The sequence below is a fragment of the Seriola dumerili genome, unplaced genomic scaffold (genome assembly GCF_002260705.1).
Source record: "Seriola dumerili isolate Sdu_G_001 unplaced genomic scaffold, Sdu_1.0 BDQW01000850.1, whole genome shotgun sequence".
In the NCBI taxonomy this organism is placed as follows: Eukaryota; Metazoa; Chordata; class Actinopteri; order Carangiformes; family Carangidae; genus Seriola; species Seriola dumerili.
In genome coordinates, this window is record NW_019175105.1 from 429151 (window position 1) to 456354 (window position 27204).

A 27204-nucleotide genomic window follows, 5' to 3' on the forward strand; every position below is an offset into this window, starting at 1 on the left:
TCCTCACATGTTAAAGACTCATCATGTTTCTGCAGCATGTGACAGTGATGAATCATGGGTAAATACCTGTCAGGTAATGCTGCAGTGTGTGGGTCTGGCCTGTCAGTCATGTGATTATATGTCCAGGCGATATCTCACAGGTTAAACACATTCTGTCAGTGCATCCTGCAGTTCACATGTTTGCTCACACAAATAATTTTAAAAGGTAAATCCTACAGCCAGCAGCTGTTTACGTTAGCTTAGCATAACGCCTGGAAACAACTAGCCTAGCTCTGGCCACCTCCCAGTTCCTCTGAAAATCAGTGATAAAGCCTAAATCTGAAGCCTGTTCATTCCAAGCTAATGGAGGTGGTGCTGTACTGTTAACATTGTTTTAACTCTAACCTGACCAGCTGTGATGACACACCTGTCTGGAGTCTGAACCTGAGAATATGAGGGCAGTGAGGAGGAAACAGATTCATTACGTTGAGTTTTGTTGAACTAAACTAGCTGTTCCCAGGCTAAGCGGCTGCTGGCTGTAACTGACGGCGGGACCCAGCTGCAGATTTACCTGTGGACTCTCAGTGAACAGGTTCAGTTTGTGATGACAGAGACAAACAGGAACATTCAGTCTCAGATTGTTTAAACCCAGAGCAACTGTTGACACTGCTGTAACAGTCAACAAGAGGAACTTTATTAAAGAACTTTTCTAAATCATTTGACAGACTTCCTTTTGATATAAAACAAGACAGAGACACCAGACAGAACCAGTCAATAAAAACCTGTTCAGTGTGAAAGTCTCTGACAGAGATGATGTGGTCTTATTTTGTGAGAATGTTTAAATGAACTGAAACAGGACGAATAGATATGAACTCTGTAAAAACATAACCAAGTAAATGATACAGATCCTGATTCTGTGTGACCACTGTTATTATTACACTTGTCACAGTGAAGGTGACCTTTGACCTTTTGGATATAAAATGTCACCGCTTCATCATTTTATTGTGTTAGACACTTGTGTTGAATTATGACTCCTTTCAGTTATGTCCAAAAACATGTTTTTTGTGAGGGTTGTTAGTTAATGTTTGAGTTCAAGTGACAGTTTGTACCAAATTTGAAGAGGCTCCTGTTCCTGAGACATTATATATTATATTATATATTATAAAGTGACGACTGCTGGTTCATGTGTGTTTACAACTCAGATTTTATTTTTCATCAAAACTGACCTGAAACAAGTTTCTACAACAAATCCTGATCCAAGTAGAAATAAAAACTAAACAGGGTTCAACAGAACAATACAGATGCATGCTGATGACATCATGGTGGACAGATGTCGTGTGCTCCTGTAGCCAGGTGTAGGTGGTAGGTGTGGTCGTGAAACATTAGCAGGGTGTAGAAGTTCTCTCCTCCTCTCAGGACTCCATGCTCGCTGCCCCCCCATGATACTGGACTGTCAACAAACCCATGAACCGTAAGAGACACCCAGGACTCAAGCAGAGGCTGTTCCAGGTAACACCTGCAGGACAGAAGAGAAAATGACAGGTACAGTCACTTCATGTCGCTCCCTCCTGATCTAGGTGTTTGTTACAAAAGTGTATTCTACAGGTGTTACGCTGTATTCCATAGGTGTGACATTGTATTCTACAGGTGTTTCATTGTATCCTACAGGTGTTACGTTGTAGCTGCTCAGAGACTGTAACAAAGACATCCTCTCAGCTCAGTTTAGGTTTGATTCTTCAGAACTGGACTCAGATTTGATGAAACCACTGAGACATATGACACTATGGTCAGGTGTCAGCAGTGTTGAGGGTCAAAGGTCAGGTGTCACCTGATCTCCTGGATGAGTCGGTGCACGTCTTGAGGAAGCAGCAGTCCGCAGACGGAAATGCTCAGAGCTTGACTCAGTGTCGTCTTTGGTTCGGGACAGACAAACGATGACAGGAAGCTGCTTGGTGAGTTCTCACTGAAACCACAGAAGAAGACTTCACTGTGTTCTGCCTGACAGGTGTGTTTACAGAGCAGGTACAAAAAGACAGTTTGTCACCTGCTGATGTCCCCGTCCACGGCTCCGAGCCACTCCAGGAAGCTGTGAGGGTCACATGACTGCAGGTCAGAGGTCAGCTGGGCGGGACAGGACAGGTGTGTCAGAGCGTGAGTACTGATCTCAGGTCTGTGCTCCGACCAATCATAATGAGACAGGAGGGGCTGCAGAGAGGCTCCGCCCCCTGCAGGACAGACAGCAGGGCATTATGGGTAATATAAAGTGTGCAATAGCAGCAAAGGATCATGGGTAACACACATGCATATGTCTCACCTGGATGATGCGACAGCAGAAAATCACACTTCAGATGAAGTCGTGACCTCAGACCTGTGAGGAGTCTCAGGTAGCCCCGCCCACCAGGAGCCATGCTGCTGTCAGTCAGATCAACAGACACCACTGCAGTAGAAGTACACACAAATACACACATGACTGCAGTAGAAGTAGTCATGGATCGACCAATCAGCTCGTAGGCGGCGGCTGAGTGAACCACTAACAACCCCCCTCCTCTGATGAACTTCCTGAGCTTTCGACCTCATTAAAGGACTTCTCTTTACCTAACTGGGGATGATGCTGAACAGACTGTTACACCTGTTCAAGTAAAGGTGTGACTGATTTTATATATATATATATATATATATATATATATATATTACATCAGGCTATAGAAATAAAATGTGACAGACCATATCTGCTGTTTGTCCTGTGGGTGAATCTGGACAGTTTCCCCTCAAACCCCAACAACTGGAAGGAGTCTTTATCCAGAGTTAGGCACAGACGACCTGCAAACAGACAGGTACAGTCAAACAGGGACAGTCATGAAGGTACAATCAGAGTGGTAGACAGTCAACTCCATCATACTGTATGTCCTCTGTAAATCCTGTTGTGTTTTCTTCTTTGAGAAAATAAATCCACAGGGAGACGTTTACATTCTATATGTTTTGGTTCATCATGGTGCCCCCTAGTGTTACATCAGTTTGTCTCCGTAGACTGAGACCTCACCTGGATCCAGGTACATGAGACATGTCATCCAGGTGTGGAGTATGTGATTGGTCATGTAGAACATATATTTACACAGTAAATACGAAATCTGCAGTAAACAGGAAGTGATGTCAGACATTATTTCATCATCATCAGGCAGGAGGAGGAGTTTCTACCGTTTGGCATCAGAGCAACACAGTTATCTTCATCTATCCTGGTCCTGTATGACACACCGTACGCACTACCTGAAACACAGGAGCAGTCAGTGTACAGGTTTGTCTCAGGTGTGTAAAGGTGTATCTCTCAGGTGATACAGGTGTGCACATATGTTACCCTGGTACACGGCCATCTCCAGGAAGTGTTTATCCAGCAGTTCATGTATAGGCAGCTTCCTGATCAGGTAGAAACTGCTGAAACTGTTTAACACAGAATCCAAGTGAGAGGGGGCGGAGCTACACTCAGGCAGCAGCACAGACACCTGCACGGATAAAACCAGTGTGTTGACTGAAATGTTAAATATCATTATAGAGAGACTTTTTACTGACTCACATATTGAACACAGCTGTATTTAACTGGTCACCTGTCTGATGTTGTGACATCATAACGAGTTAAAATGGCTCATACATTTGATCTCGAACGATTAGTTTCATTAAGATCTTTAAAACTTAATTCTCGCTGTTTGAATCTGAACTGTTTTTAACATCTGTCCAGGAACAACTGGAAGATTAATATTGTTGATTAATGAGCTTGTCTCTGTGAAATTACCACATGATTAAAGTACTCTGATTCTATACTGAGGTAAAGTACAAATACCACAGAAGAAGAAATACTCCGTTCGGTCGTGGTGCAGCTGATTTTAATGACTTTATATTCTGTTGCCGAGCAGGTTAACCTGTAATAACGTCTCATCACTGCAGTGCTAGTGTAAATACCACAGTACACTACAACAAGTACTCTGAGATGTACTGCAGTACCAGTATATATACTATAGTACTGGAATAAATGTATTTATCTTAATCTCACCGTGCAGGAACCAAGGCCACTCTGACTTTTATTTTGAAAATCCGTGCCTAGCACGTGTAAACTCGGTTTGTTTTCTTTTTCACTGTTAGCATGCTAACCGCTAACTCTTCACAGCGACGTGGTACTTTACATTAGTTAATACTAGTTAACGAACAGTACTAGCTTACTCTCTGGACTGATACAACTACGGGAACGTTAGACAGGGCTTGGCTAATGGAGCTATACGTCCTAAGACGGCTAATATGCTAACGGCCTCACCTTGTAGTTGAAGTGTAGCTGCTCCACCTGCGAACTGATCCGGTTCTTCTCATCCAGGAAACTGGACCGATCACAGACCAGCAGAGACCGTGGAGTCTGATCCAGATCAACAGACATCTTCACTATAACTTTTTTTAACTGTGAAAAGACTGATCTATGGTCAGGGAGCTAACGGCTAACACGCTACAGGATACTTCCTGTGACGGGTTTTCAACTTAAATGCTCCCGACTGGGGCAATCTATGGTTAGGGTGAAAAAACTGAAAAATAAACGGTGAGTCAAAATGTTTATAGTTAAAATTATTTAAACCTTTAATTAAATGAAATCATAGACTGAAAAACTGAAAATATTTAATTACAAATTAGTTTGTTGACAGATCTTAAAAAAATATTTAAAAACACACTCCCTTTATTCAGTTAAAAAAGAAGAAGAAAAAATAGAGTAAAAAGAGTTATCCACTTTAAACAGTCAGACAAAGATAAAATGGTGTGTTCTATTCATGTTGTGCAGTAAATTAATCTCTTTTCCCTCTAAATGGTCAAATCTGTTAATCAATGAGAGGAGAATCATCAATAATCAGTAAAGTAAAATAAATCGCCTTTTGGGCTCAGGATTTTTATCCTGTGTTGTTCGACTCTCTCTCCTTAGAGGCTTTTGTTTGTTTGTTTGTATGTGGGTTTGTTTTATGTCCAGCTCAGTATAAATCTTACTGTACATACTGTACTCTTCCTCCAGCAGATGGCAGCACCGTCTCATCAGATCGTTGAATAACCCTCGTCTCTCGCCGTACTCACGTGTTCAAACCCGGTAGTGAAAAGAAGAACACGCCGTTGACGGAGTTCGTTCAGAGCTGCTCTAACACAGTCTGGATCAGTTAGGACCCGGTTCAGATTCTGGTTTCGGTCTTAACCTGTGGAGTGTGACCTCATGTCTGTGGTCGGGTGTGTACCTGGACAGTTTGATGACGCGGAGGACAGGTGAGTCTATGTGTTTTCTAATCTAGGTGGTCTGAGATTTGTCTCAGCAGGTTTTGTCCAAGCAAATATTTCCTGTGGAGCAACAGGGACGTGTCACAGAAAGAAATCCTTAGTTCTGACAGTTGGTTCATGAGTGGTGTTGTCATGGTGAATCAACCCTTCAATGAGGAGGGAAAGCTCCAAACAGTTTGCTGTTGTTTTTGATATCAGTCCTTCAGGTATCATACTCTATAAGGGTTCTCCTGTTGTGGCACCTTCACTTGATCCAGTTGACACACCTATTGGAAAGTTATGGTGCCTGCTTCCTGTAAAAGTAGAAACAATAGAAATAACTGTGTCTCTGTCCCTCATGTAACTGCGAACTGATATATTTCATATAATGATGAAGACTCACTATTTGGCAAGATCAAGTTAATGTTCACTACTCATTAATCTGACTAACGTGTTATTACTATTTATAACTAGTAAAAGGAGCCTGTCAGTAACTTATTAATAAATGATGATGTGTTTCACAGTTTACAATAAGGCTGTTGTTGTTGTTTGTTGACATGTTTGTATGTTTGGGGTCAGGACAGTGAAAGTGTAGATCTCTGACCAGAGTGCAGCAGCTGCTCACCTATTCGAGTTTACCTGGCAGCCATGTTTCTGACACTGTTTGATTTCCTTTTGTCTGCAGCGACCAATCAGAGGTGTCGGCTGTACTGAGTCAGATCAGTGATGTCACTCTGCAGCCTTCATCATCATCATACCATCAGGAAGAGGACAGTGAAGAGGAGGAAGAGGAGGAGGATGAAGATGAAGAGTGGGCATGGACCACAGCAGGAGGAGATCTGACCAAAAGATACAACAGGACGAACTGTCAGGTCTGATCAATCTGATTGATTATTGATGGATCAGTTTGTCTCCTCAGTCCCTTGTTTGTGTGTTTACTGTTTGTTTGTTTGTTTTCAGTCCAACAGACAGAATCCGTCCAATAAAACGCTGCCGTCGTCGACTCCATCAGACAAAGCTCTGAGGAAATACGAACACAAGATCAACCTGGGTAATTACACGTGTACTGACTACACCTGCACTGACTACACCTGCACTGACTACACCTGCACTGACTACACCTGTACTAACTACACCTGTACTAACTACACCTGTACTGAATACACCTGTACTGAATACACCTGTATTAACTACACCTGTATTAACTACACCTGTACTAACTACACCTGAATTAACTACACCTGTACTGACTACACTTATACTAACAACAACTCAATATGATCTGGTTCTGGTTTTCAGGTTCTGATTTGAACAGGTTCTCTGTTTGTGTTGTTTCAGATAAACTGAATTACGCCGACTCAGTGATCAATAAAGTGACGACGATGCAGAAACAGAGAGATGCCGTCACGTACGTCTGATTTCATCAGAACGTTATTTTCAGAGCAGGCCATGTGACTGATGTGACTAACCTTCTGATTGGCTGCTCTCTGCAGGTACAGAGTGAAGGACAAATCCGATCGAGCCACAGTTGAACAGGTGAGCTGCACATGAAGACACTTTTATTTAGAAAAAGCCAGAGAGGAAGTGAAAGCCGGTTTGAAATGTTCTCTCGTAGTGTTTGAAATAAGGATCAATAACCAGCAGATAATAAATGTGCATTGATGTGTATTGTTTCTTCTTCTGCAGGTTTTAGATCCTCGGACTCGAATGATTCTGTTCAAGATGTTGAGTCGAGGAGTGATCTGTGAAATCAATGGCTGCATCAGTACGGGGAAGGAGGTCAGACATCACCCACCAATACAACAATACTGATCAATCCTGGAGGGGGGGGGATTCTTGTATGGGGGTCGACGTCTGTGCGTCTTTGATTTTAGTCTTTATTGCCTTTAGCATAACGAGTTGTCAACCTGTCTCTGCTCTGTGTGTGTGAAGCTAATTAGCCTAGCTTGCTAATGTTGTAAGATGTAGTAAGAAGTCCACGGCCGGTTTTTGAACATGAATGTGGTCTAATGTGTTTTCAGGCAAATGTTTATCACGCAAGCACCTCAGCAGGAGAGAGCAGAGCCATCAAGATCTACAAGACCTCCATCCTGCTGTTCAAAGACCGAGACAAATACGTCAGTGGAGAGTTCAGGTCAGTCACACCACAGAAGAAGAGTTCAGGTCTCACTGAGCTAATTGGTGATTCATATAATAGAGGATCTGTATCATGTTCAGTAACAGGGTTATATGTTCTTCTGTTGTTCTGCAGGTTCCGTCATGGTTATTGTAAAGGAAACCCCAGGAAGATGGTGAGAACCTGGGCAGAGAAGGAGATGAGGAACCTCATCAGGTCAGACCCTTTCTATTGACCTACAGAACCCATTAGAACCTAGTGGAACCAGATTTGAAAGACAGACAACCCAGTAGAACCTGATCTGGCACACATTTGGAACCCAGTAGATTTAACTGATGGAACCCACTAGAACCTGACAATGTGTGTGTTTCAGGCTTCAGACGGCAGGGATCCCGAGTCCAGAACCTCTGCTGCTCAGAAGTCATGTTCTACTGATGAGCTTCATTGGAAAAGATAACATGTAAGAACCATTCAGAGTCTTGATCAGAGTGATTGATCAGTGATGTGCACAGAGTAACCCTGACTGTCATGGCATGTATTGATCGATCAGGCCGGCTCCTTTGCTGAAGAACGCGTCATTGTCTGAGTCAAAGGCTCGTGAGCTCTACCTACAGGTTTTACAGAACATGAGGAAAATGTTTCAGGAGGCTCGACTTGTCCACGCCGACCTCAGCGAGTTCAACATGTTGTAAGAGACAGTGCCCAGCAGCAGGACACACCCACCACATACACAAATCTTTCAAAGTAAAACATACTCTGACACTTCTGATTCTCTAAAATTGGATTCTTTACAGTTTCAGTGTGTTTTTGTTCTATATTTCACAATCCTGAGAGAGTCAGATGAGTCAGTTTCATCTCTGAGTCCAGTACAGAGATTCATAGAGAACTGTTAGCCGAGCTCCATCAACACCAGCTCTGTCTCATCTACATGTTTTTTCTTGTTTATTGAACAGATGTAGATAATGAATTAGACTAACAGTGACTGCAGGCAGCACCCCCCGGTTCATGCAATCATTATGGAGTTGTCGGTTTCATCTTTGTTCTGATTCTGTTCAATAAACCCGGCTGACTCATCTGACTCCAACGCCAACATGTCAGTAAAGAAAACTAACATCATACATTTGAATAATATCAAAGACCAACAGACAGTGTGTCCCCACCTGCAGGTATCACAACGGAGACGCTTACATCATCGATGTGTCACAGTCAGTGGAGCACGATCATCCTCACGCCCTCGAGTTCCTCAGGAAGGACTGCAGCAACGTGAACGGTGAGATGCTGCAGAACGTCTTGACTGTTTAACTGTTCATTTGAAAATCACTTGTCTGAGAATAAAGTCAGAATCTGTTGGAATAAAAGAGTAATGACAGAATTCAGTTTCCTCTGTCAGCTGATGTCTGTTTCTATTTCCCAGAGTTCTTTGTGAAGCATGGTGTGGCCGTGATGACGGTCAGAGAACTGTTTGACTTCATCACCGACCTGTCGATCACCTGCCACAACATTGATCAATACCTGGAGAAGGTGTTTCTGCAGAAATACAGCTTATTACAAACACATCTTCAGATAATGTAGTATTAAAAAAAATCAAGATACAGACAGAAATAACAGACAAGAACAAGGAAGACTGAAACAAGACATTACACTAAAAAACAGAAGTTGTCCATCTTTTTTTTCTTGTTTGTTTACTTATTTGTCTGTTTGGTTGTCTAGGCGATGTTGGTTGCAGCTGAGCGGACATCAGAGCAGCGATCAGATCAGGACAGAGTGGATGAGGAGGTGTAACATTTTGAGCTGGTTACGGTCTCAACCACTTTTCTGTGAGTAAGTCTGTCTGACCTTTAACCTCTCACCTGTATGTCCCCTCCCCTCCCTTCCCTCCTCTTGTCCCACAGGTGTTTAAGAAGGCCTACATCCCCCGGACTTTGACGGAGGTGAGTCACTATGAGCGAGACGTTGACCTGATGAGGACGAAGGAGGAAGAGTCGGCCCTCTCTGGACACGATGACAACGTAAGAAACTCAAACGTAAAGATAGATGAGCAGATTCAGTGACAGTAGAGACAGAGACTGTAGAGACAGTAGAGACAGAGACAGTAGAGACGGAAACAGTAGAGACAGTGACAGTAGAGACAGCAGAGACAGAGACAGCAGAGACAGAGACAGTAGAGACGGAAACAGTAGAGACGGTGACAGTAGAGACGGTGACAGTAGAGACAGCAGAGACAGCAGAGACAGGGACAGTAGAGACAGAGACAGTAGAGACGGAAACAGTAGAGACAGTGACAGTAGAGACAGCAGAGACAGCAGAGACAGGGACAGTAGAGACAGAGACAGTAGAGATAACAGATAGAACCCAGTAGAAGTTCCTAAAGTTTCCTGAGCTCGTCATTTCTACAGAGACAGTAGAGACGGAAACAGTAGAGACGGTGACAGTAGAGACGGTGACAGTAGAGACAGCAGAGACAGCAGAGACAGGGACAGTAGAGACAGAGACAGTAGAGATAACAGATAGAACCCAGTAGAAGTTCCTAAAGTTTCCTGAGCTCGTCATTTCTAGTAAAACATTGTGGAACCGTTTTTGGTGGAGCTACAAAATATATAAGAAGCTGTAGTGAACAAATGTGATATCTATCTGTGGCTAGTAAGATCAGAAGCTCTAGATACGACTACGGAGCCAAGGATGAACCAAACAACACACCAGGAACAACTCAGACACAGTATCTCTTCTTTAAGAAAGAACTGCTCTTCCCATTTAATAAAAAAAAACAGGGAAGGATGAATAGAAAACACAGCTATACAGTATACAGTAACACAATACAACTCTTACCCGGGTAAGTATAAAAATAAAAGAATTCACAGCTGTATCAATAGTCTTTAGATTCAATGTTCAATTTAACCCCTTCAGCTCAATCACTTAGTCCTTGCAGCAGATAATACTGCTCAGCCCACTGGAAAGTGCCAACTGTTTGTCCTACCACACTGTTGAAGGAGTTGACGGTGTGTGGAAGCAAAGTTTCTGGAGTTCAGGGTTCCAATCTTCTGCACTCAATTGAGTCTCAAGTTCTTCTCCATTGGTCCGTAGCTCGCCATCAAACATCCAATAGTCTCCAAGCTCCAACTCCAGGTGGGACAGGAACTCTCTCTCGGGGTCCACAAAAAAAACTTGACTTATTGTGGATAAGGTCAGAACATTCAAGCTTCTAATCAGTACACCATCACATAAAAGCTAGAATACATCTTCTAATTTCCCTGATTACTCTCTAAATTACCAGAGAATAACAGTTTGAACTAATGAAACATTGTAAAGGGGACTTCACAATTATTAAGGTTCAACATATGTAATAATAGATTCAAAATATTAGACAACTATGGTTACTGAAATAACCTTTCACTCAAAATTAATTATAAACAATATATTTTCTCTTTTACATATTCGCATTCACCTTCACATATCTCAATTGGAATAAAATAATAATAATAATATAATAATAATAATAATAATAATAATAATAATAATAATAATAATAAAAGGANCATCCAATAGTCTCCAAGCTCCAACTCCAGGTGGGACAGGAACTCTCTCTCGGGGTCCACAAAAAAAACTTGACTTATTGTGGATAAGGTCAGAACATTCAAGCTTCTAATCAGTACACCATCACATAAAAGCTAGAATACATCTTCTAATTTCCCTGATTACTCTCTAAATTACCAGAGAATAACAGTTTGAACTAATGAAACATTGTAAAGGGGACTTCACAATTATTAAGGTTCAACATATGTAATAATAGATTCAAAATATTAGACAACTATGGTTACTGAAATAACCTTTCACTCAAAATTAATTATAAACAATATATTTTCTCTTTTACATATTCGCATTCACCTTCACATATCTCAATTGGAATAAAATAATAATAATAATATAATAATAATAATAATAATAATAATAATAATAATAATAAAAGGAACACACATGCTGTGTGCACCCTCTGCCATGCAACAGCAGCCTACAGTAGAGTCTACAGTAAAGCCCAGTAAAGGTACTTAAACAACAACAAAAATATTTAATGTGAGCAATTAGCAAAGTGCAGATTCGTGTGCTTAAAAAACACAATTTAAGGGGCTTAAATCTACACAAATAACNACATAAAAGCTAGAATACATCTTCTAATTTCCCTGATTACTCTCTAAATTACCAGAGAATAACAGTTTGAACTAATGAAACATTGTAAAGGGGACTTCACAATTATTAAGGTTCAACATATGTAATAATAGATTCAAAATATTAGACAACTATGGTTACTGAAATAACCTTTCACTCAAAATTAATTATAAACAATATATTTTCTCTTTTACATATTCGCATTCACCTTCACATATCTCAATTGGAATAAAATAATAATAATAATATAATAATAATAATAATAATAATAATAATAATAATAATAAAAGGAACACACATGCTGTGTGCACCCTCTGCCATGCAACAGCAGCCTACAGTAGAGTCTACAGTAAAGCCCAGTAAAGGTACTTAAACAACAACAAAAATATTTAATGTGAGCAATTAGCAAAGTGCAGATTCGTGTGCTTAAAAAACACAATTTAAGGGGCTTAAATCTACACAAATAACCATTCAGCATGTAACAGATATGCAAGGGTTAAATACATACACAAAACACGTAATACACTGCACCAATTTAGATTTCACTTTCAAAATAACAAAGCTAACATCTTTAGCATAAGTGAATGGCATCACCATTGTGTGTTTGTTAGCGTTATCGCACTCGCGTTAGCATTAGCACGGTCAAAACATCTCGCACCAAACGTTTTTTCTCCGTGACTAGTGATGACAGGTCTTTCTCGCCGTGCCGCCGTTTTTATCAACTTAAATGAACTTTTATAGTTTTTCTTCCGTTTCACGTGTTGCTTGTCTTGATGGTTGCTCTCGTTCCTCGCTGCGGCTCAAACAAAAAAAACCCACGCGCAGAGGTCAACCAGGTGGAAGCTTACACCCGATTGGTCAACCGAGCCAGCATCTTGACAAGCAAAAAGCTACTAAAAGAACAGGAAGTAGATGCTGGCAGAGGAAACAATCCTTTCAAAATACACGCACGGAGCATTTCAAAATGCAGATTATTTAACCTTGGTTACAATTGTTTATTGTGATGAAGATGATGATGGTGATGATGACGAAGAAGATGATGAAGAAGATGAAGTTGTTTTTCTGTGTTCAGATTCTGTATCAGACACTGACTGGACTGAAGAAGGATCTCTCTGGAGTTCAGACGGTATGTTACCTCACACTCTGTCTCATGCTAGTGTTAGCTTAGCATAGTTTAGCATAGATTAGCCTGACTTCGTCCTTTCGTTTCTCCTCAGGTTCCTGCTCTCCTGGTGGACGACCACTCCTCATCAGAAGAGGAAGAAGAAGAGGAGGAGGATGAAGAGGAGGCAGATGAGCAGGAGCAGAATGAGGAAACCTCGATGGACAGAAAGGTGTTTGACTCTCATTGTATCTTTGAATCTCTGAACCAATGAAGCTGATGCAGGTGATTTTTGTCTCTGAAATGAAAAATAAAAGTGAGAATAAAGTTTGTTTTTTTTCAGGAGAAGAAGAAAATGGTGAAAGAAGCTCAGAGAGAAAAAAGAAAGAGTAAAGTCCCGAAACACGTGAAGAAGAGGAAGGAGAAGGTGGCCAAGATGAAGAAAGGCAGATGACTTCCTGTTTGTCAGCATGGACTTCCTGTGTTCCACAATTACATCAATCCCACATAAACATGAACCCAGACTGAACATCCAGCAGCCAATCACAGCTCAGATCTGGCTCAACTCAACATCCACTTAGACACCTTTTTCTGGAGCTTAAAGATCAAGACGTGGTTGAAAGCTCTGGAAGAAGCCTCAGGAGCTGCTGCTATGATTGGTTTAAGACATCACCTAGTGACGTCGATGTGCTTCAGTAGATCAATATCAGACAGAAGCTGATCAACAATTAATAAAAGTTTTAATCTGAGTTAATCAGTTCTTTCGTTTGTTGCTGATTCTGTGTCATGAACAAGCTAATGTTAGCTTACGTGGTTCTTACTGAGTCTGAAAACAAACATGGCCGCCTGTGTTTTAATGAAAAACGATCATCAGTGACTGGAACAAGGAACTTATACATGTTTGTTCTGACAAGTGAAACCAGCTCTAATTAGTAATTTGCATCCTACTGATTCTGTCGGTAATTAAATAGTAATTAATAGGCAGATAATCGACCAATTACAGCCTAGAATCTGCCTAAACATCACAAAGGTAATCTATACATACATATATATATCTGTATCATACATGTATCATACTTCTGTATATGTAGAGGTAGATATTGACTATCGTGTGTGTGTGTGTGTGTGTGTGTGTGTGTGTGTGTGTGTGTGTGTGTGAGTGATAAAACTGCTGTGATGGTGGTGATGATGTCACTGCGCGTATCATCACTGATAGTTGATGACTGTTTGTTTGATAGAAGTTTGACTCTGTGTCTTTAAACTTCAAGTCACTTTATCACCAGAACTGAGCTGTAGAGACGAGAGATGATGTCTTTAACGTGACACCACACTGTAACCTGATAGTTAATGTAGAAGGAGGTCAGAGGTCGGTGTGCTGACAGTCTGACATAGTTTTTACTCCTTTAGCTTTAACCTTTTATCAGACTATCGGATATGTTGTTATTGCTGACGTTCTCTCTGATGTTCTCCAGACTTCTGCTGATTTCTCTTCATTTCTGAGACGAACAAGGCTACTTCTCTATCTGTGTTGATGTCTGTCAATGATAGACTGATGTATGATGTTCTGTTAATGTTCCTGATAGAGGACACACTGCAGGTCACACACACACACACATTAGCTGTCTCAAACCATATTAGCAGTGAGAAAGAGTTTCTGAACAGGATGTTTGTTCTCAGTCAGCTGACTACACGTGCAGCTACTTTCTCGTGACCTCTGACCTTTGCTGAACCTCCCTCACCCTCCCTTACGCTGCCTCACCCCTCTGACTCTCAGCTGATTGAAGAAAACCACTTCAGAACAAACTTCTAAAAATCAAAACATTTTTAAATGAAGTTCTGAGTGAAACAAACTAGGGAATAGACCACTGAGGATGAGGAGGATGAAGACGATGATGTGGGGGGGGGGGAGCCTAGTGATCCATGCAGTGCTGCCACTGGCTGGATGCATTGTAGCAGGCGGGAGCTGAGCTCTGATTGGTAGTTTGTTGTATAAAAAGAGAAAAAGTTCAGAGGAGCAGAAACTTTTCCTTCTGCTGAACTCACGTCAGCTCAGGTACGAACTCTGCCTCTACTGTCTCTACTGTTTCTACTGTCTCTACTGTTTCTGCTGTCTCTACTGTTTCTGCTGTTTCTACTGTTTCTACTGTTTCTACTGTCTCTACTGTTTCTACTGTCTCTACTGTTTCTACTGTCTCTGCTGTTTCTACTGTCTCTACTGTTTCTGCTGTTTCTACTGTTTCTGCTGTTTCTACTGTCTCTGCTGTTTCTACTGTTTCTACTGTCTCTACTGTTTCTGCTGTTTCTACTGTCTACTGTCTCTACTGTTTCTACTGTCTCTACTGTCTCTGCTGTTTCTACTGTCTCTACTGTTTCTGCTGTTTCTACTGTCTCTACTGTCTCTACTGTTTCTGCTGTTTCTACTGTTTCTACTGTCTCTACTGTTTCTGCTGTTTCTACTGTCTCTACTGTTTCTATTGTCTCTACTGTCTCTACTGTTTCTGCTGTTTCTACTGTCTACTGTCTCTACTGTTTCTACTGTCTCTACTGTTTCTGCTGTTTCTACTGTCTCTACTGTTTCTCTTGTTTCCATTGTCTCTACTGTTTCTACTGTTTCTACTGTCTACTGTTTCTGCTGTTTCTACTGTCTACTACTGTTTCTACTGTCTCTACTGTTTCTGCTGTTTCTACTGTCTCTACTGTTTCTCTTGTTTCCATTGTCTCTACTGTTTCTACTGTTTCTACTGTCTACTGTTTCTGTTCTGCTGTTTCTACTGTTTCTGCTGTTTCTACTGTCTCTACTGTTTCTACTGTGTCTACTGTTTCTACTGTCTCTACTGTTTCTGCTGTTTCTACTGTCTCTACTGTTTCTGCTGTTTCCACTGTCTCTACTGTTTACAGTTTCTGCTGTTTCTATTGTCTCTACTGTCTCTACTGTTTCTGCTGTTTCTACTGTCTCTACTGTTTCTACTGTCTCTACTGTTTCTGCTGTTTCTACTGTTTCTACTGTTTCTGCTGTTTCTACTGTCTCTACTGTTTCTGCTGTTTCTAATGTCTCTACTGTTTCTACTGTCTCTACTGTTTCTACTGTCTACTGTTTCTACTGTTTCTGCTGTTTCTGCTGTTTCTAATGTTTCTACTGCCCCTTCTGTTTCTGCTGTTCTACTGTCTCTACTGTTTCTGCTGTTTCTGCTGTTTCTAATGTTTCTACTGCCTCTACTGTTTCTGTCTCTACTGTTTCTATTATCTCTTCTGTTTTCTATTGTTTCTACTGTCTCTGCTGTCTCAGTCTTTTATTTTCTATTCATGTTTTCATCTCATTATTTTGTTTATTCTGATTTCTCTTCCTGTTTTTCTTTTTCATTCTTTCATCTCTGTCTTTTTGTCATTATATATTCTACTCTCTTTTATTACTCTGTCATCAGTTCCTCTTTCATTCCTCCTCTCTTCCTTTCCTTCTTTCCTTTCCTGTCTATCATGTCTTCTGGTCTTTGCTCTCTTTTCCTCCTTCACACCCTTTTCTTTCTCTCTTTGGAGTCTTTTCCTTTCTCCATCATGTTAATCTGTTTCTTCCTTTTCTTTGTTTTCATTTTCTCTTTTTTCATAATTTTACTTCTTCTTTGGTTTGTCCTTTCTTTTTTTTCCTCTTCTCTGACCTCTATTTCTTCTTCTCTGACAGGGGGTCTCACTCTGTCCGATTTTCTGCTCTCCGTCATCATGGCCGACTGGACTGACTGTCTGAACTTCGGCATCTCCATTGCCAAACAAGCCAGTGAGGTAAGAGACGCACCAACCAATCAGCTGCAGGTTCTGATGATGTCACTCAGGTGAGCCAGGTCAGGTTCAGTTCAGGTCTGATAACAAACCGCCAAGAATGTGGAGAATGAGACACACACACACACACACTGATTTCTCTTAATGTCTGAGACAAACAAGGACACACTGATTCTCTATCTGTGTTGACGTCTGTCACTGATTCTGTGAATGTTCCTGATAGAGGACACACTGCAGGTCACACACACACACACACACACACACACGTAAGTTCAGTTCACTAATGAACAAATGTCTCTGCTCTCAGATCGTCCTGTTGGCATTTCAGCAGCAGAAACAAGTTCACCTGAAAAGTTCTCCGGCTGATCTGGTAACAGAAACTGATCAACGAGTTGAGAAGATCCTGATCAACGCCATCAGGAACAAATATCCACTGCACAGGTTCTAATTCATTCTGTTCTATAACAAAGGTTCTAATTCATTCTGTTCTATAACACAGGTTCTGGTTCATTCTGTTCTATAACGCACAAGTTCACGATGTGACATGACCAATAAATATGTGGCATTGGCTTTTCAATTAAAGTGTTTCTGATTGGACAGCAGTATCAGAGACAGGAAGTCAGCAGGTAAATAATTCTGCTGCTTGACCTTTGACCCTCAGGTTCATTGGGGAGGAGTCTGTGGCTGCAGGTGAGCGTCTGGAGCTGACGGACTCTCCCACCTGGATCATTGACCCCATTGACGGGACTGTTAATTTCGTCCACAGGTGAGAGGCTCCTCCCACACTGTGATGTCATGACCTCACAGTTTCATGTGTTCTCATTGATTCATGTTTTTGTTAATCAACACACCGTGCTGATGTTTAACAATAAAAGAGTGCATTCAAGGAATTCTGTTGCCTGAAGTGCTGTTAGACTTTGGGTTTGAAAGCACTAAAGGAAGTGTAAATGTTGATACAAATCTTAGAACTGTAGTTGCAACTGTAGTTATAGCTCATAGAACCACATTTGCAACTCATAGAACCCAGTTACAATTCATAGAACCATATTTACAGTTTATAGAACCACAGTTGCAACTCACAGAACTGCAGTTACAGCTCATAGAACCACAGTTACAGCTCATAGAACCACAGTTACAGCTCATAGAACCACAGTTATATAGATATGTAATCACAACCTGATGTGTTCTGCTGACAGGTTTCCATTTGTGGCCATCTCCATTGCCTTCACAGTCAACAAGCAGGTAAACTCACCTGTCAGTCTGAGGTCAGAGGGGTCAGACAGGAAGTGTCTTACATGTTGTTGTTGTTGTTGTTGTCAGACAGAGTTTGGGATTGTGTACAGCTGTGTGGAGGACAAACTCTTCTATGCTCAGAGAGGAAGAGGAGCCTTTCTGAACGGAGAAACGCTGCACGCCTCTGGACAGGAAGGTGACATCACATCAATCTGTTCATCTGTTGATATGTTGAAAAAACACTTTAGGTAGTGTGAGAGTTAAGGTGGTATTGGTGTTGTTCTGTGAGTGTTGAAATGTTCAGGTGGTGTTGTTGTTAATGTAATGTAATGTTGCTTTTAAGGCGGATTTACAATGACTGTTCTGTCTCATCCAATCAGACATCAGCAGGTGTGTGGTGGTGACGGAGATAGGGGCGGAGCGTGATGACCTCTCTCTGTCCACCATGACCTCCAACATCTTCAGATTGCTGAAACTACCTGTGCATGGGTAAGAATAGGCTCTGCCCCCACCTGTCTCTCTGTGTGTCAGGTGGTTTCACTGCAGGTCATATGACAGCTGGAGCAGGTGACAGGTAACAAATGATAAGTGACAGGTGACAAGTGTTTTTTCATGGAACATGAACATGGAGACGTCATGGGGTTCTACAGAAAACCATCACACTGAATGAATGATACTGAAAAGTAATTAAAGGTAATAAGTTACATTAGGTGTAGTCATTAAAACACTTACCTGTAACACTGGTAATGAATCTGACACAGTTCAGCCTCTCAGCGTTTTACAGCTTCTTCTGAGTTCTATGATCAAAGAGGTTCCATCAGGATGTACTGAGCAGGTCATCATCATCATGTGTCTGCCAGGTGGGCTGGGTTTGACATTTTCTTTTTATGTACTTGGCGTGTTTCAGGGTCCGTGCGTTGGGCACAGCAGCGGTCGACATGTGTCAGGTGGCGACAGGTGGAGCAGACGCCTACTATCACATTGGGATGCACTGCTGGGACATCGCCGCGTCCACCATCATTGTCCAGGAAGCTGGAGGCGTTGTCATGGATACGGATGGTCTGTATCTGACATGCAATGTCACCTCTGACCTGTGTGTACCTGTGATATCATACCTCACCTGTGTGGCCCTCTCTGATTGGTCAGTGTGTGTGTCCTCAGGCTCAGAGTTTGATATGATGTCCAGGAGAGTCATCGCTGCCAGCTCCTCTGCTGTGGCCAGAAACATCGCACAGGTGATCCAGGTGTTTCCCTGTCGCCGTGACGATGAGGATCCCTGCAGGTGTATCTGTGGAGTGACAGATGTGAACAGCATGTAGGTCAGCTGACAGAAAGTGTGATGGAGGTGTTTCTGATTTAAAACCACAAATAAAACCTTAGAACTGTGACATCATCACGTCTCTTCTTCTTCTGTTGCTTCTGTTCTTCACTGTAAAAACGACTAAAAAAAACAAATAATTATTCAACACTAACCTAACCAACATTCGTTTATCATTTAGCTTAGCATAACATCATTAGCATTAGGTTGTGTACTTTGAGGTACCTTTTTATGTGGAATGTATTTTAGTTCATGTTATGATTAAACAGACCAGATATACACGGTATACATACTTTCAAATGTTAGCATGCTAATGTTGGCATACTAATACTAGTTTGCTAATTTTAGCAGTAGTTCTTTCAATGTAAACATTCATGTTAAAACCAGGCAGATATTCAGTTTATACTGTGTGAAGTCAGTGTTGGGATTAGGGTTAGGGTTAACCGTATATAAATATAATCTGTCTGAGTCTCAATGTTCATAAAACTGCTTCAAATGCTCAAACAAACTGGTTTCAGCAGTAGTAGATTGTCTGTACCGCTAGCACTAGCCATGCTGGGCTGTGTCTATGGAGACGTCAAGCGACGTGCTGTAAAACTGTTGTAAAACATGAAGGCTGTTCATCATCATCATCATCATCATCTCTGCCATTTAATTTCTCTGTCTGTAGACTTTGAAACATTTTTACAAACCACAGTCATAGGCACACAATAACACACACACACACACACACACACACACACACACACACACACACACACATGCGCATTAACACAGACACACAGAGGGAGATAAAATGAGTAAAATTGAGATAAACTGAGATAAACGTATTGTGTAACTGTGTAAACGAACCAGACTGAATGTGTTGTTTGTTTTTTAAAGGTTCCATTCTGAACGTTCTACTGATTAAAGGTCTGAGTCACAGTTTTATTCCAGTCTGTATCAAACCAACAGGAACGTGTGAACAGGTTTCTGATCCTGGACCTGAACAGATCTCTACAGACCAGATTTCTGGTGGTCCACAGTGTGAAATTTGTTCTGGACTTTCTCTGAAGTTTAATGAAATAAAGTAAAATGTACATCTGTTGTATGAATCAACAGCATTTTCTCTTCTGATTAATCAGATGACAGTAATCCCGAGTGGTGGGTGTGGGTGGGGTCTGTGAAATGAGGAGGAGGAGCCTCAGCAGTCTGTGACAGGTTTATTGCAGGGAGAAGTAGTTCTACTGAATCACCTACAGTGGCCACTCAGCTGCGGCTCTGATCCAAAGAAGAAGAAGAAACCCGGAAGTGGGTGAAGCCGCTGACCCGCAGCAGCAGCAGCGGATAGTCATCAGACCGAGCTCAGGTGAACTTTAGCAGGTGAGATTAACGTTGAACGTTGTTGTGTTTTAGTATCGTTGAACGACGTTTGTTCTAGTGGAAGCGGCCGCTCCTCCGTCTTTAACTCACGAGTTTAACGGCGCTAACTGACTTTGACATCCGGTACCAGACTACGTTCACAACTCTGCTGTTTTAAGGCCTCTTCGTTCAGAAAGACAACTGCGCCACAGCACGCCGGGTTTATGTCTCTCTGACACGTCATCACCTAGTGTCTGTTAATACGGCTTATTGCCAATCTGCCAATCAATATTCAATATTGATTAATAAAACAAATGATGATAAAAAGTTGTAGAGGCTGCTGACAGCTGTCAGCTGCGCCCTCCAGCGGTCACTTGCTGTCACTGCCAGACTCTAATGTCCATGGTTTTTTATATTTCTTTTCATATTTAAGCTCCGATTTATTAAAGGGTTGGTTTTAAAAAATGTTTCTGCATCATAAATACGGTTTGAAAACCTTCTTGAAAGTTTGTGAATTAGAGAAAAAAATTAAGATCTTGAAACGTTTTGAAAATAGACATAGAAATGGGTCTTTATCTGTTTCTGTGACAGAACTGGAGACAACACAGTCAGAATCAGTGTAACACAAGTGAAAAGTTCATTTTGTCTTTTTAATTATCCTCTGCTTCATTATAAAAACTCATTAACCTTTTGAAAGTCCTGTTTAATCTCCCTGACTTCTCTCTGTATAAGGAGCTTCTTCTCCAACATGGCTGACCTCTGGCAGAACGCCATGGACTACGCCGTCGCCATTGCACGAAAAGCTGGAGAGGTCAGTTAATTGTGTGTGTGTGTGTGAGAGAGTTTTTTCCAGTGTCTTCCAGAAAACACAGATTTCAGATTAAAAGCCTCCTTTTATCAAAGAGTAACAGCTACAGACAGGAAACGAGTGTCAGTGCTGCTCTTGAACACAAACCAATAAAATCCCATAGCTAATCAGCACGCAGTATTCAGGTCAGATGGAGCAACATGGCATGCTAAGAACATGCTAAGAACATGCTAAGAACATGCTAAGAATAGAGCTGAGGTGGTGAGAGTGCAGCTGGTTCACAGGCTGGAGGATTCAGACAGGTTTGAGGAAGTTGCGGTGGATGACTACATCCAGCACAGGAGACGTATTGTTCAGTCTGTTTTAGGTTCAGGCAACAACGACTGCGTCAGGTCACTGAAAGCCCACAGGTTCGATCCTGCAACTGTCATGTGATATAGATATCCTAACCCTAACCCATAATCAAAGGATCTGAGCTTCAGGTTCTTTGTCCTGTATAAGACCGGAACATCTGTCTGCAAACTGTCATTAATGAAGTAGTACTGAACATTAAAAATCGATTATTGAATACTGAATTTTGCTAAAAGTGTGATTATGTTGTCATCGTCCACCCTGTACCATATGAGTTGATTAGGCACATTATTTTGTGTATTAATCAGGTGATTGATTGATTCATGTAATGATAAGGTGATACATTAATCGGGTGTATTGATCATGTGTGTTGATCATGAGTATTGATCTGTGTTTATCAGGTGGTGCGTGACGCTCTGCGTGACGACATGAAGGTCATGACTAAGAGTTCGTCAGTCGATTTGGTGACACAAACTGACCAGAAGGTCGAGCAACTCATCATCCAATCAGTGAAGGAGAAATTCCCTACACACAGGTAGGAAGCTCCGCCTCCCTCAGCATGTGCGTGACTGATAATGAATCAGCTTCATAGATCAATACAGGCTCCCGACCTATAATCTTGCTTTTGCTTCATACTTGATGTAAATCTTTTTTTTTACATTTTCAACGCCTCATGAATCACTAATTTTCATTTCTTTACACACCTAGGACTGTAGACAGGACTATAACATTAGTTATATAGATTTATATATTTATTACATGAGTTGTATATATAAAAGATCTGGTGTGGATCAGTGTGAAGATGTAGTGGGCTCCAAAACACAAAAGAATAATTTGTCAAATAGGCCGACCATTTTAAAAGTTAAAGACATTTAATAGTGTACAACAATCCCTCTTGGGGCCTGGTTTGGCGCCTCCCTGTGGGCCCACCACCTGCAGGGACAGGCATGGAGTCGGGGTGTGACGGATGCCGGGGGCAGATTAGGAGGAACAGCCTGCCTGATTTGAACTTGAGTGGGATCAGCCTTAGAGACGGTGGGAGCTCGGAGAAGCTGCTTCTTTGGGATGGATAGACAGATGGATGGAAGATGGAGGGATGGATGGATGGATGGATGGAGGGATGGATGGACGGATGGATGGATGGATGGAGGAATGGAAGATGGATGGAGGGATGGATGGAGGGCTGGATGGATGGATGGAGGGATGGACGGACGGATGGATGGATGGAGGGATGGAAGAATGGAAGATGGAGGGATGGATGGATGGAAGATGGATGGATGGAAGATGGAGGGATGGATGGAGGGCTGGATGGATGGAAGATGGATGGATGGATGGAGGGATGGAAGATGGAGGGATGGATGGATGGATGGAAGATGGAGGGATGGATGGATGGATGGATGTAAGATGGATGGATGGATGGATGGATGTAAGATGGAGGGATTAATAGAAGATGGAGAGCTGGAGGGCTGATGGATGGATGGAAGATGGATAATTGGATGGAAGATGGATGGAGGGATGGAAGATGGATGGAGGGATGGAAGATGGATGGATGGAGGGAGGGCTGGATGGAAGATGGAAGATGGATGGATGGATGGATGGAGGGGTGGATGGATGGATGGAAGATGGAGGGCTGGATGGATGGATGGAGGGGTGGAAGATGGATGGAGGGATGGAAGATGGATGGATGGAGGGAGGGAAGATGGATGGATGGAGGGAGGGAAGATGGATGGATGGAGGGAGGGAAGATGGATGGATGGAGGGAGGGAAGATGGATGGATGGAGGGAGGGAAGATGGATGGATGGAGGGAGGGAAGATGGATGGATGGAGGGAGGGAAGATGGATGGATGGAGGGAGGGAAGATGGATGGATGGAGGGAGGGAAGATGGATGGATGGAGGGAGGGAAGATGGATGGATGGAGGGAGGGAAGATGGATGGATGGAGGGAGGGAAGATGGATGGATGGAGGGAGGGAAGATGGATGGATGGAGGGAGGGAAGATGGATGGATGGAGGGAGGGAAGATGGATGGATGGAGGGAGGGAAGATGGATGGATGGAGGGAGGGAAGATGGATGGATGGAGGGAGGGAAGATGGATGGATGGAGGGAGGGAAGATGGATGGATGGAGGGAGGGAAGATGGATGGATGGAGGGAGGGAAGATGGATGGATGGAGGGAGGGAAGATGGATGGATGGAGGGAGGGAAGATGGATGGATGGAGGGAGGGAAGATGGATGGATGGAGGGAGGGAAGATGGATGGATGGAGGGAGGGAAGATGGATGGATGGAGGGAGGGAAGATGGATGGATGGAGGGAGGGAAGATGGATGGATGGAGGGAGGGAAGATGGATGGATGGAGGGAGGGAAGATGGATGGATGGAGGGAGGGAAGATGGATGGATGGAGGGAGGGAAGATGGATGGATGGAGGGAGGGAAGATGGATGGATGGAGGGAGGGAAGATGGATGGATGGAGGGAGGGAAGATGGATGGATGGAGGGAGGGAAGATGGATGGATGGAGGGAGGGAAGATGGATGGATGGAGGGAGGGAAGATGGATGGATGGAGGGAGGGAAGATGGATGGATGGAGGGAGGGAAGATGGATGGATGGAGGGAGGGAAGATGGATGGATGGAGGGAGGGAAGATGGATGGATGGAGGGAGGGAAGATGGATGGATGGAGGGAGGGAAGATGGATGGATGGAGGGAGGGAAGATGGATGGATGGAGGGGGGGAAGATGGATGGAGGGATGGAAGATGGATGGATGGAGGGATGGATGAGAACAATCCCTGAAAATTTCAAGCATGTGGCATGATAAGTAGTGATTTATGGAAATGTTTAGTGACACTCGTTTCTTAGGAGCACAACCCATTTAAAGCCTCGTAAACATTGTGCACACTAGATATTGGCCACATTGACATTATTTGCATAAAGTATGAAGCAATTCTAAGATGGTCAGTCTGGAAAAATCTCTCTAGTCCATGTGACATGGTTCTGACTCTGAAGATATGGCTTGGCAACAAATTGAAAAAGAGAACGGAGAAATTCACAACCTGAAACATGAAGTGAAGACACATTCATGTTAATAAAGTTTTCTTATCAGAAACTAAACAGTCCCAACAAACAGCTCATATAGATATCGAACTGATACATGTCAATATAAATGTGTAAATTATTAACATGTTATATTCTCGGTTTTCTGATTGTTATTCTGAACTTTTGTAACTTTGGTGAAATCTTCAAAGTTTTGATCAAAGGTTGGAGTCGATATTCTCTCCTGTTCTGAAACCAGCTGAACCCTAAGAACAATCACCTGAGTCATTCAGTGTTTCGACACAATATTTTTCATTTATACAACCAGAGAACAGGTTTGTTTTAATCAACAGAAATCACAGCAATCTCCGATGTATAGTATTTTGTGATCATAATCTGTATAATCCCAAATCATGATCGGAATTATCAGCAGCACTGTTCTTGTCTTGAGTGGAACCAACTCAGCTTTTCACACACTGAGGCAATGTGAGGAGGTGTGTGTTTCTGTGTGTTTATTCACCGATCAGGTAATGTGTGTGTCAGGTTCATAGGGGAGGAGTCAGTGGCTGCAGGTGAAGCTTGTGACCTCACAGACAGTCCCACATGGATCATCGACCCCATCGATGGGACCACCAACTTTGTTCATGCGTGAGTTATTTAATTCAACACTTTCTTAGTGACACACTGAAATCATCATCATCATCATTATCATAACAGTTCTTATCAAACACAGACTGACAACATCACTTCAGTTCACTAGAAGTGACTTCATCATGTTTTAACTGTCTCAACGTTAAATGAAAACTGTCATTACAGTTTAAAGGGTTAGTTCACCCACAAGACGTCAACATGTCCTCTCTGTTCCTCTGATGGTTCCAGCAGATCGTTTCATCTCTATTTCACCTCAAACTCACATAGGTGAACAGAGTTTAGTTTTGAATATGACATTTAAAACATTAAATAGAGAACAGAGTCGCTGTTCAATAATCCCCACCACACTGGAGACTTTATAATGAAGACACAGTCCATGTTAATAATTAGATCACAATGACCTTTAATAACTCCCATTAATAACTTTAATGTCTCTAACAGATTTCCTTTTGTTGCTGTTTCCATTGGGTTCTCTGTCAACAAACAGGTCAGAGTTCAACTGACTTAATATCCCATGACTTAGTATGACCTACAATACTATGTCTTCCTACACTATAATATGTCTCCGCCCTCCTACAGAGTGAGTTTGGTGTGGTCTACAGTTGTCTTGAAGACAAGATGTTTACAGCAAGGAGGGGCAAGGGAGCGTTTTGTAATGGAGAGCCATTGAAGGTTTCTGATCAGGAAGGTCTGTAATCAATTAACCAACAAAAAATATTTACTCATCACCACTAGTCAGGGCTCGCGACCATCATTATCAGTAAATCCAATTGAATTTAAATCCACTGCTCAAAGGCAACGACAGAGTGGTGCAAATGTGATCAAATGTGTAAAAAGATCTGAATATGAAGGAGAATATTGAAGAAATACATTCGAACTAGACAAATTACTCTGGTTAAAGTATTGATGTCTGAATATAAAGTGCAATAATATCTCGATGCTCTGATCTAATCAGAGAACAAAGATCTGACCTTTGAACAGTGATTCTTTTTGTTTGTCAGACATCAAACAGTCAATTATCGCCACAGAGTTTGGATCCAGCAGAGAACCTGAAGCTGTTGACAAAATCTTCTCCAGTCTGAGAAACATCCTTTGCATCCCTGTACATGGGTAGTGGTCCTGATACTTACTTTTGTATTCATACAAATGATTTTGTAATATAAATGCATCATTAACACTATATGTATGTTTCCAGTGTGCGTGGTGCAGGAAGTGCAGCAATCAACATGTGTCTGGTTGCGTCAGGTTGTGTGGAAGCGTATTATGAGATCGGGATCCATATTTGGGATGTTGCTGCTGGCTCGTTGATCGTCTCCGAGGCCGGAGGAGTCCTGATGGATGTGGAAGGTAAAGATGTTCCAACAGCAGTTCAGTAATGATCAGAGTCAGCTCTAGATTTTGGTATTATGGCAGTCTGCTAACTGTATCTGTGTTCAGGAGGAGGGGTGGACCTGATGTCCCGGAGAATCGTTGCTGCCAACAGGAGAGCCATTGCTGAAAGGATTGTCAAAGAGATTGACTCCTTCAGTCCGCCCAGAGATGATACTCCACCATCAAAACAGTGATGAACTAGAATTCATTGTGGATTAAGCAACAGATTTCATGTGTCTGTGTGAGGATGATGTTTAATTTAGCTTTTAAAGTTTGTCATAAATAAAGTTTGTCAAAAACATTATGTTTGCCTGATTTCACATCCAATCAGCATCTTCTTCCTGACTTACCATACTATGACCTAATATACTATGACTTAATATATCTTACTATACTATGTCTTACTGTACTGTGACTTACTAAACTACAATATGCCTCCGCCCACCTACTGAGTGAGTTTGCTGTGGTCTACAGTTGTCTTGAAGACAAGATGTCTATACTTATTATAAAATGACCTGTTGTAGTATGACTTAATGTTGCCACCCAGCTTGTTTGGGGAAAAAGGAAGCAACCACATGATAAAGAAATGTGATAAAGTTGGTCAAACAAAGTTATTTGTTTCGAAGAAGCTTTGACAAGTGGTAGACATAATAAATGAGATAAACTAAAAGGGGAAACAGGGCAAATGGATGTTTAAAACAAAG

At 42.0% G+C, this 27204-nt stretch overlaps 4 protein-coding genes across 6 annotated transcripts; 3 read left to right on the forward strand and 1 right to left on the reverse strand.

The window, feature by feature from the left end:
• Positions 1-1131: 1131 nt before the first annotated feature.
• On the reverse strand, positions 1132-4485 carry rpp40 (ribonuclease P/MRP subunit p40). Its single transcript, XM_022766365.1, has 8 exons — positions 4280-4485; positions 3332-3476; positions 3175-3243; positions 2704-2799; positions 2294-2416; positions 2024-2204; positions 1808-1942; positions 1132-1495 (listed from the first exon to the last, which is right to left on the reverse strand). Exons 1-8 carry the CDS (start codon positions 4394-4396, stop codon positions 1297-1299), a joined length of 1065 nt encoding a protein of 354 aa, XP_022622086.1. The 5' UTR covers positions 4397-4485; the 3' UTR covers positions 1132-1296.
• riok1 (RIO kinase 1) lies at positions 4465-13375 on the forward strand. Of its 2 annotated transcripts, XM_022766363.1 has the most exons (18): positions 4465-4552; positions 5018-5256; positions 5933-6119; positions 6208-6298; positions 6586-6655; positions 6741-6783; positions 6934-7026; positions 7269-7381; positions 7499-7579; positions 7737-7823; positions 7914-8051; positions 8530-8633; positions 8778-8884; positions 9074-9139; positions 9256-9372; positions 12597-12650; positions 12742-12858; positions 12970-13375. In XM_022766363.1, the coding sequence occupies exons 2-18, from the start codon at positions 5207-5209 to the stop codon at positions 13078-13080; spliced, it is 1629 nt and encodes a 542-aa protein (XP_022622084.1). In that variant the 5' UTR covers positions 4465-4552; positions 5018-5206; the 3' UTR covers positions 13081-13375. The 2 variants fall into 2 exon arrangements, with proteins under 2 accessions (XP_022622084.1, XP_022622085.1); XM_022766364.1 differs by lacking the exon at positions 4465-4552 and having other exon boundaries at positions 5024-5256; positions 12973-13375.
• Positions 13376-14663: 1288 nt separating this feature from the next.
• On the forward strand, positions 14664-19011 carry LOC111237330 (inositol monophosphatase 1-like). Its single transcript, XM_022766385.1, has 9 exons — positions 14664-14679; positions 16303-16400; positions 16705-16838; positions 17059-17163; positions 17594-17639; positions 17718-17826; positions 18011-18119; positions 18538-18689; positions 18792-19011. The coding sequence occupies exons 2-9, from the start codon at positions 16341-16343 to the stop codon at positions 18947-18949; spliced, it is 873 nt and encodes a 290-aa protein (XP_022622106.1). The 5' UTR covers positions 14664-14679; positions 16303-16340; the 3' UTR covers positions 18950-19011.
• A 1177-nt stretch (positions 19012-20188) lies between these two features.
• Positions 20189-26801, forward strand: LOC111237321 (inositol monophosphatase 1-like). Of its 2 annotated transcripts, XM_022766369.1 has the most exons (9): positions 20192-20310; positions 21022-21100; positions 21850-21983; positions 25022-25126; positions 25571-25616; positions 25709-25817; positions 26131-26239; positions 26325-26476; positions 26567-26801. In XM_022766369.1, exons 2-9 carry the CDS (start codon positions 21038-21040, stop codon positions 26692-26694), a joined length of 846 nt encoding a protein of 281 aa, XP_022622090.1. In that variant the 5' UTR covers positions 20192-20310; positions 21022-21037; the 3' UTR covers positions 26695-26801. The 2 variants fall into 2 exon arrangements, with proteins under 2 accessions (XP_022622091.1, XP_022622090.1); XM_022766370.1 differs by lacking the exons at positions 25571-25616; positions 25709-25817 and having other exon boundaries at positions 20189-20310; positions 26111-26239.
• The last annotated feature ends 403 nt before the right edge of the window (positions 26802-27204 follow it).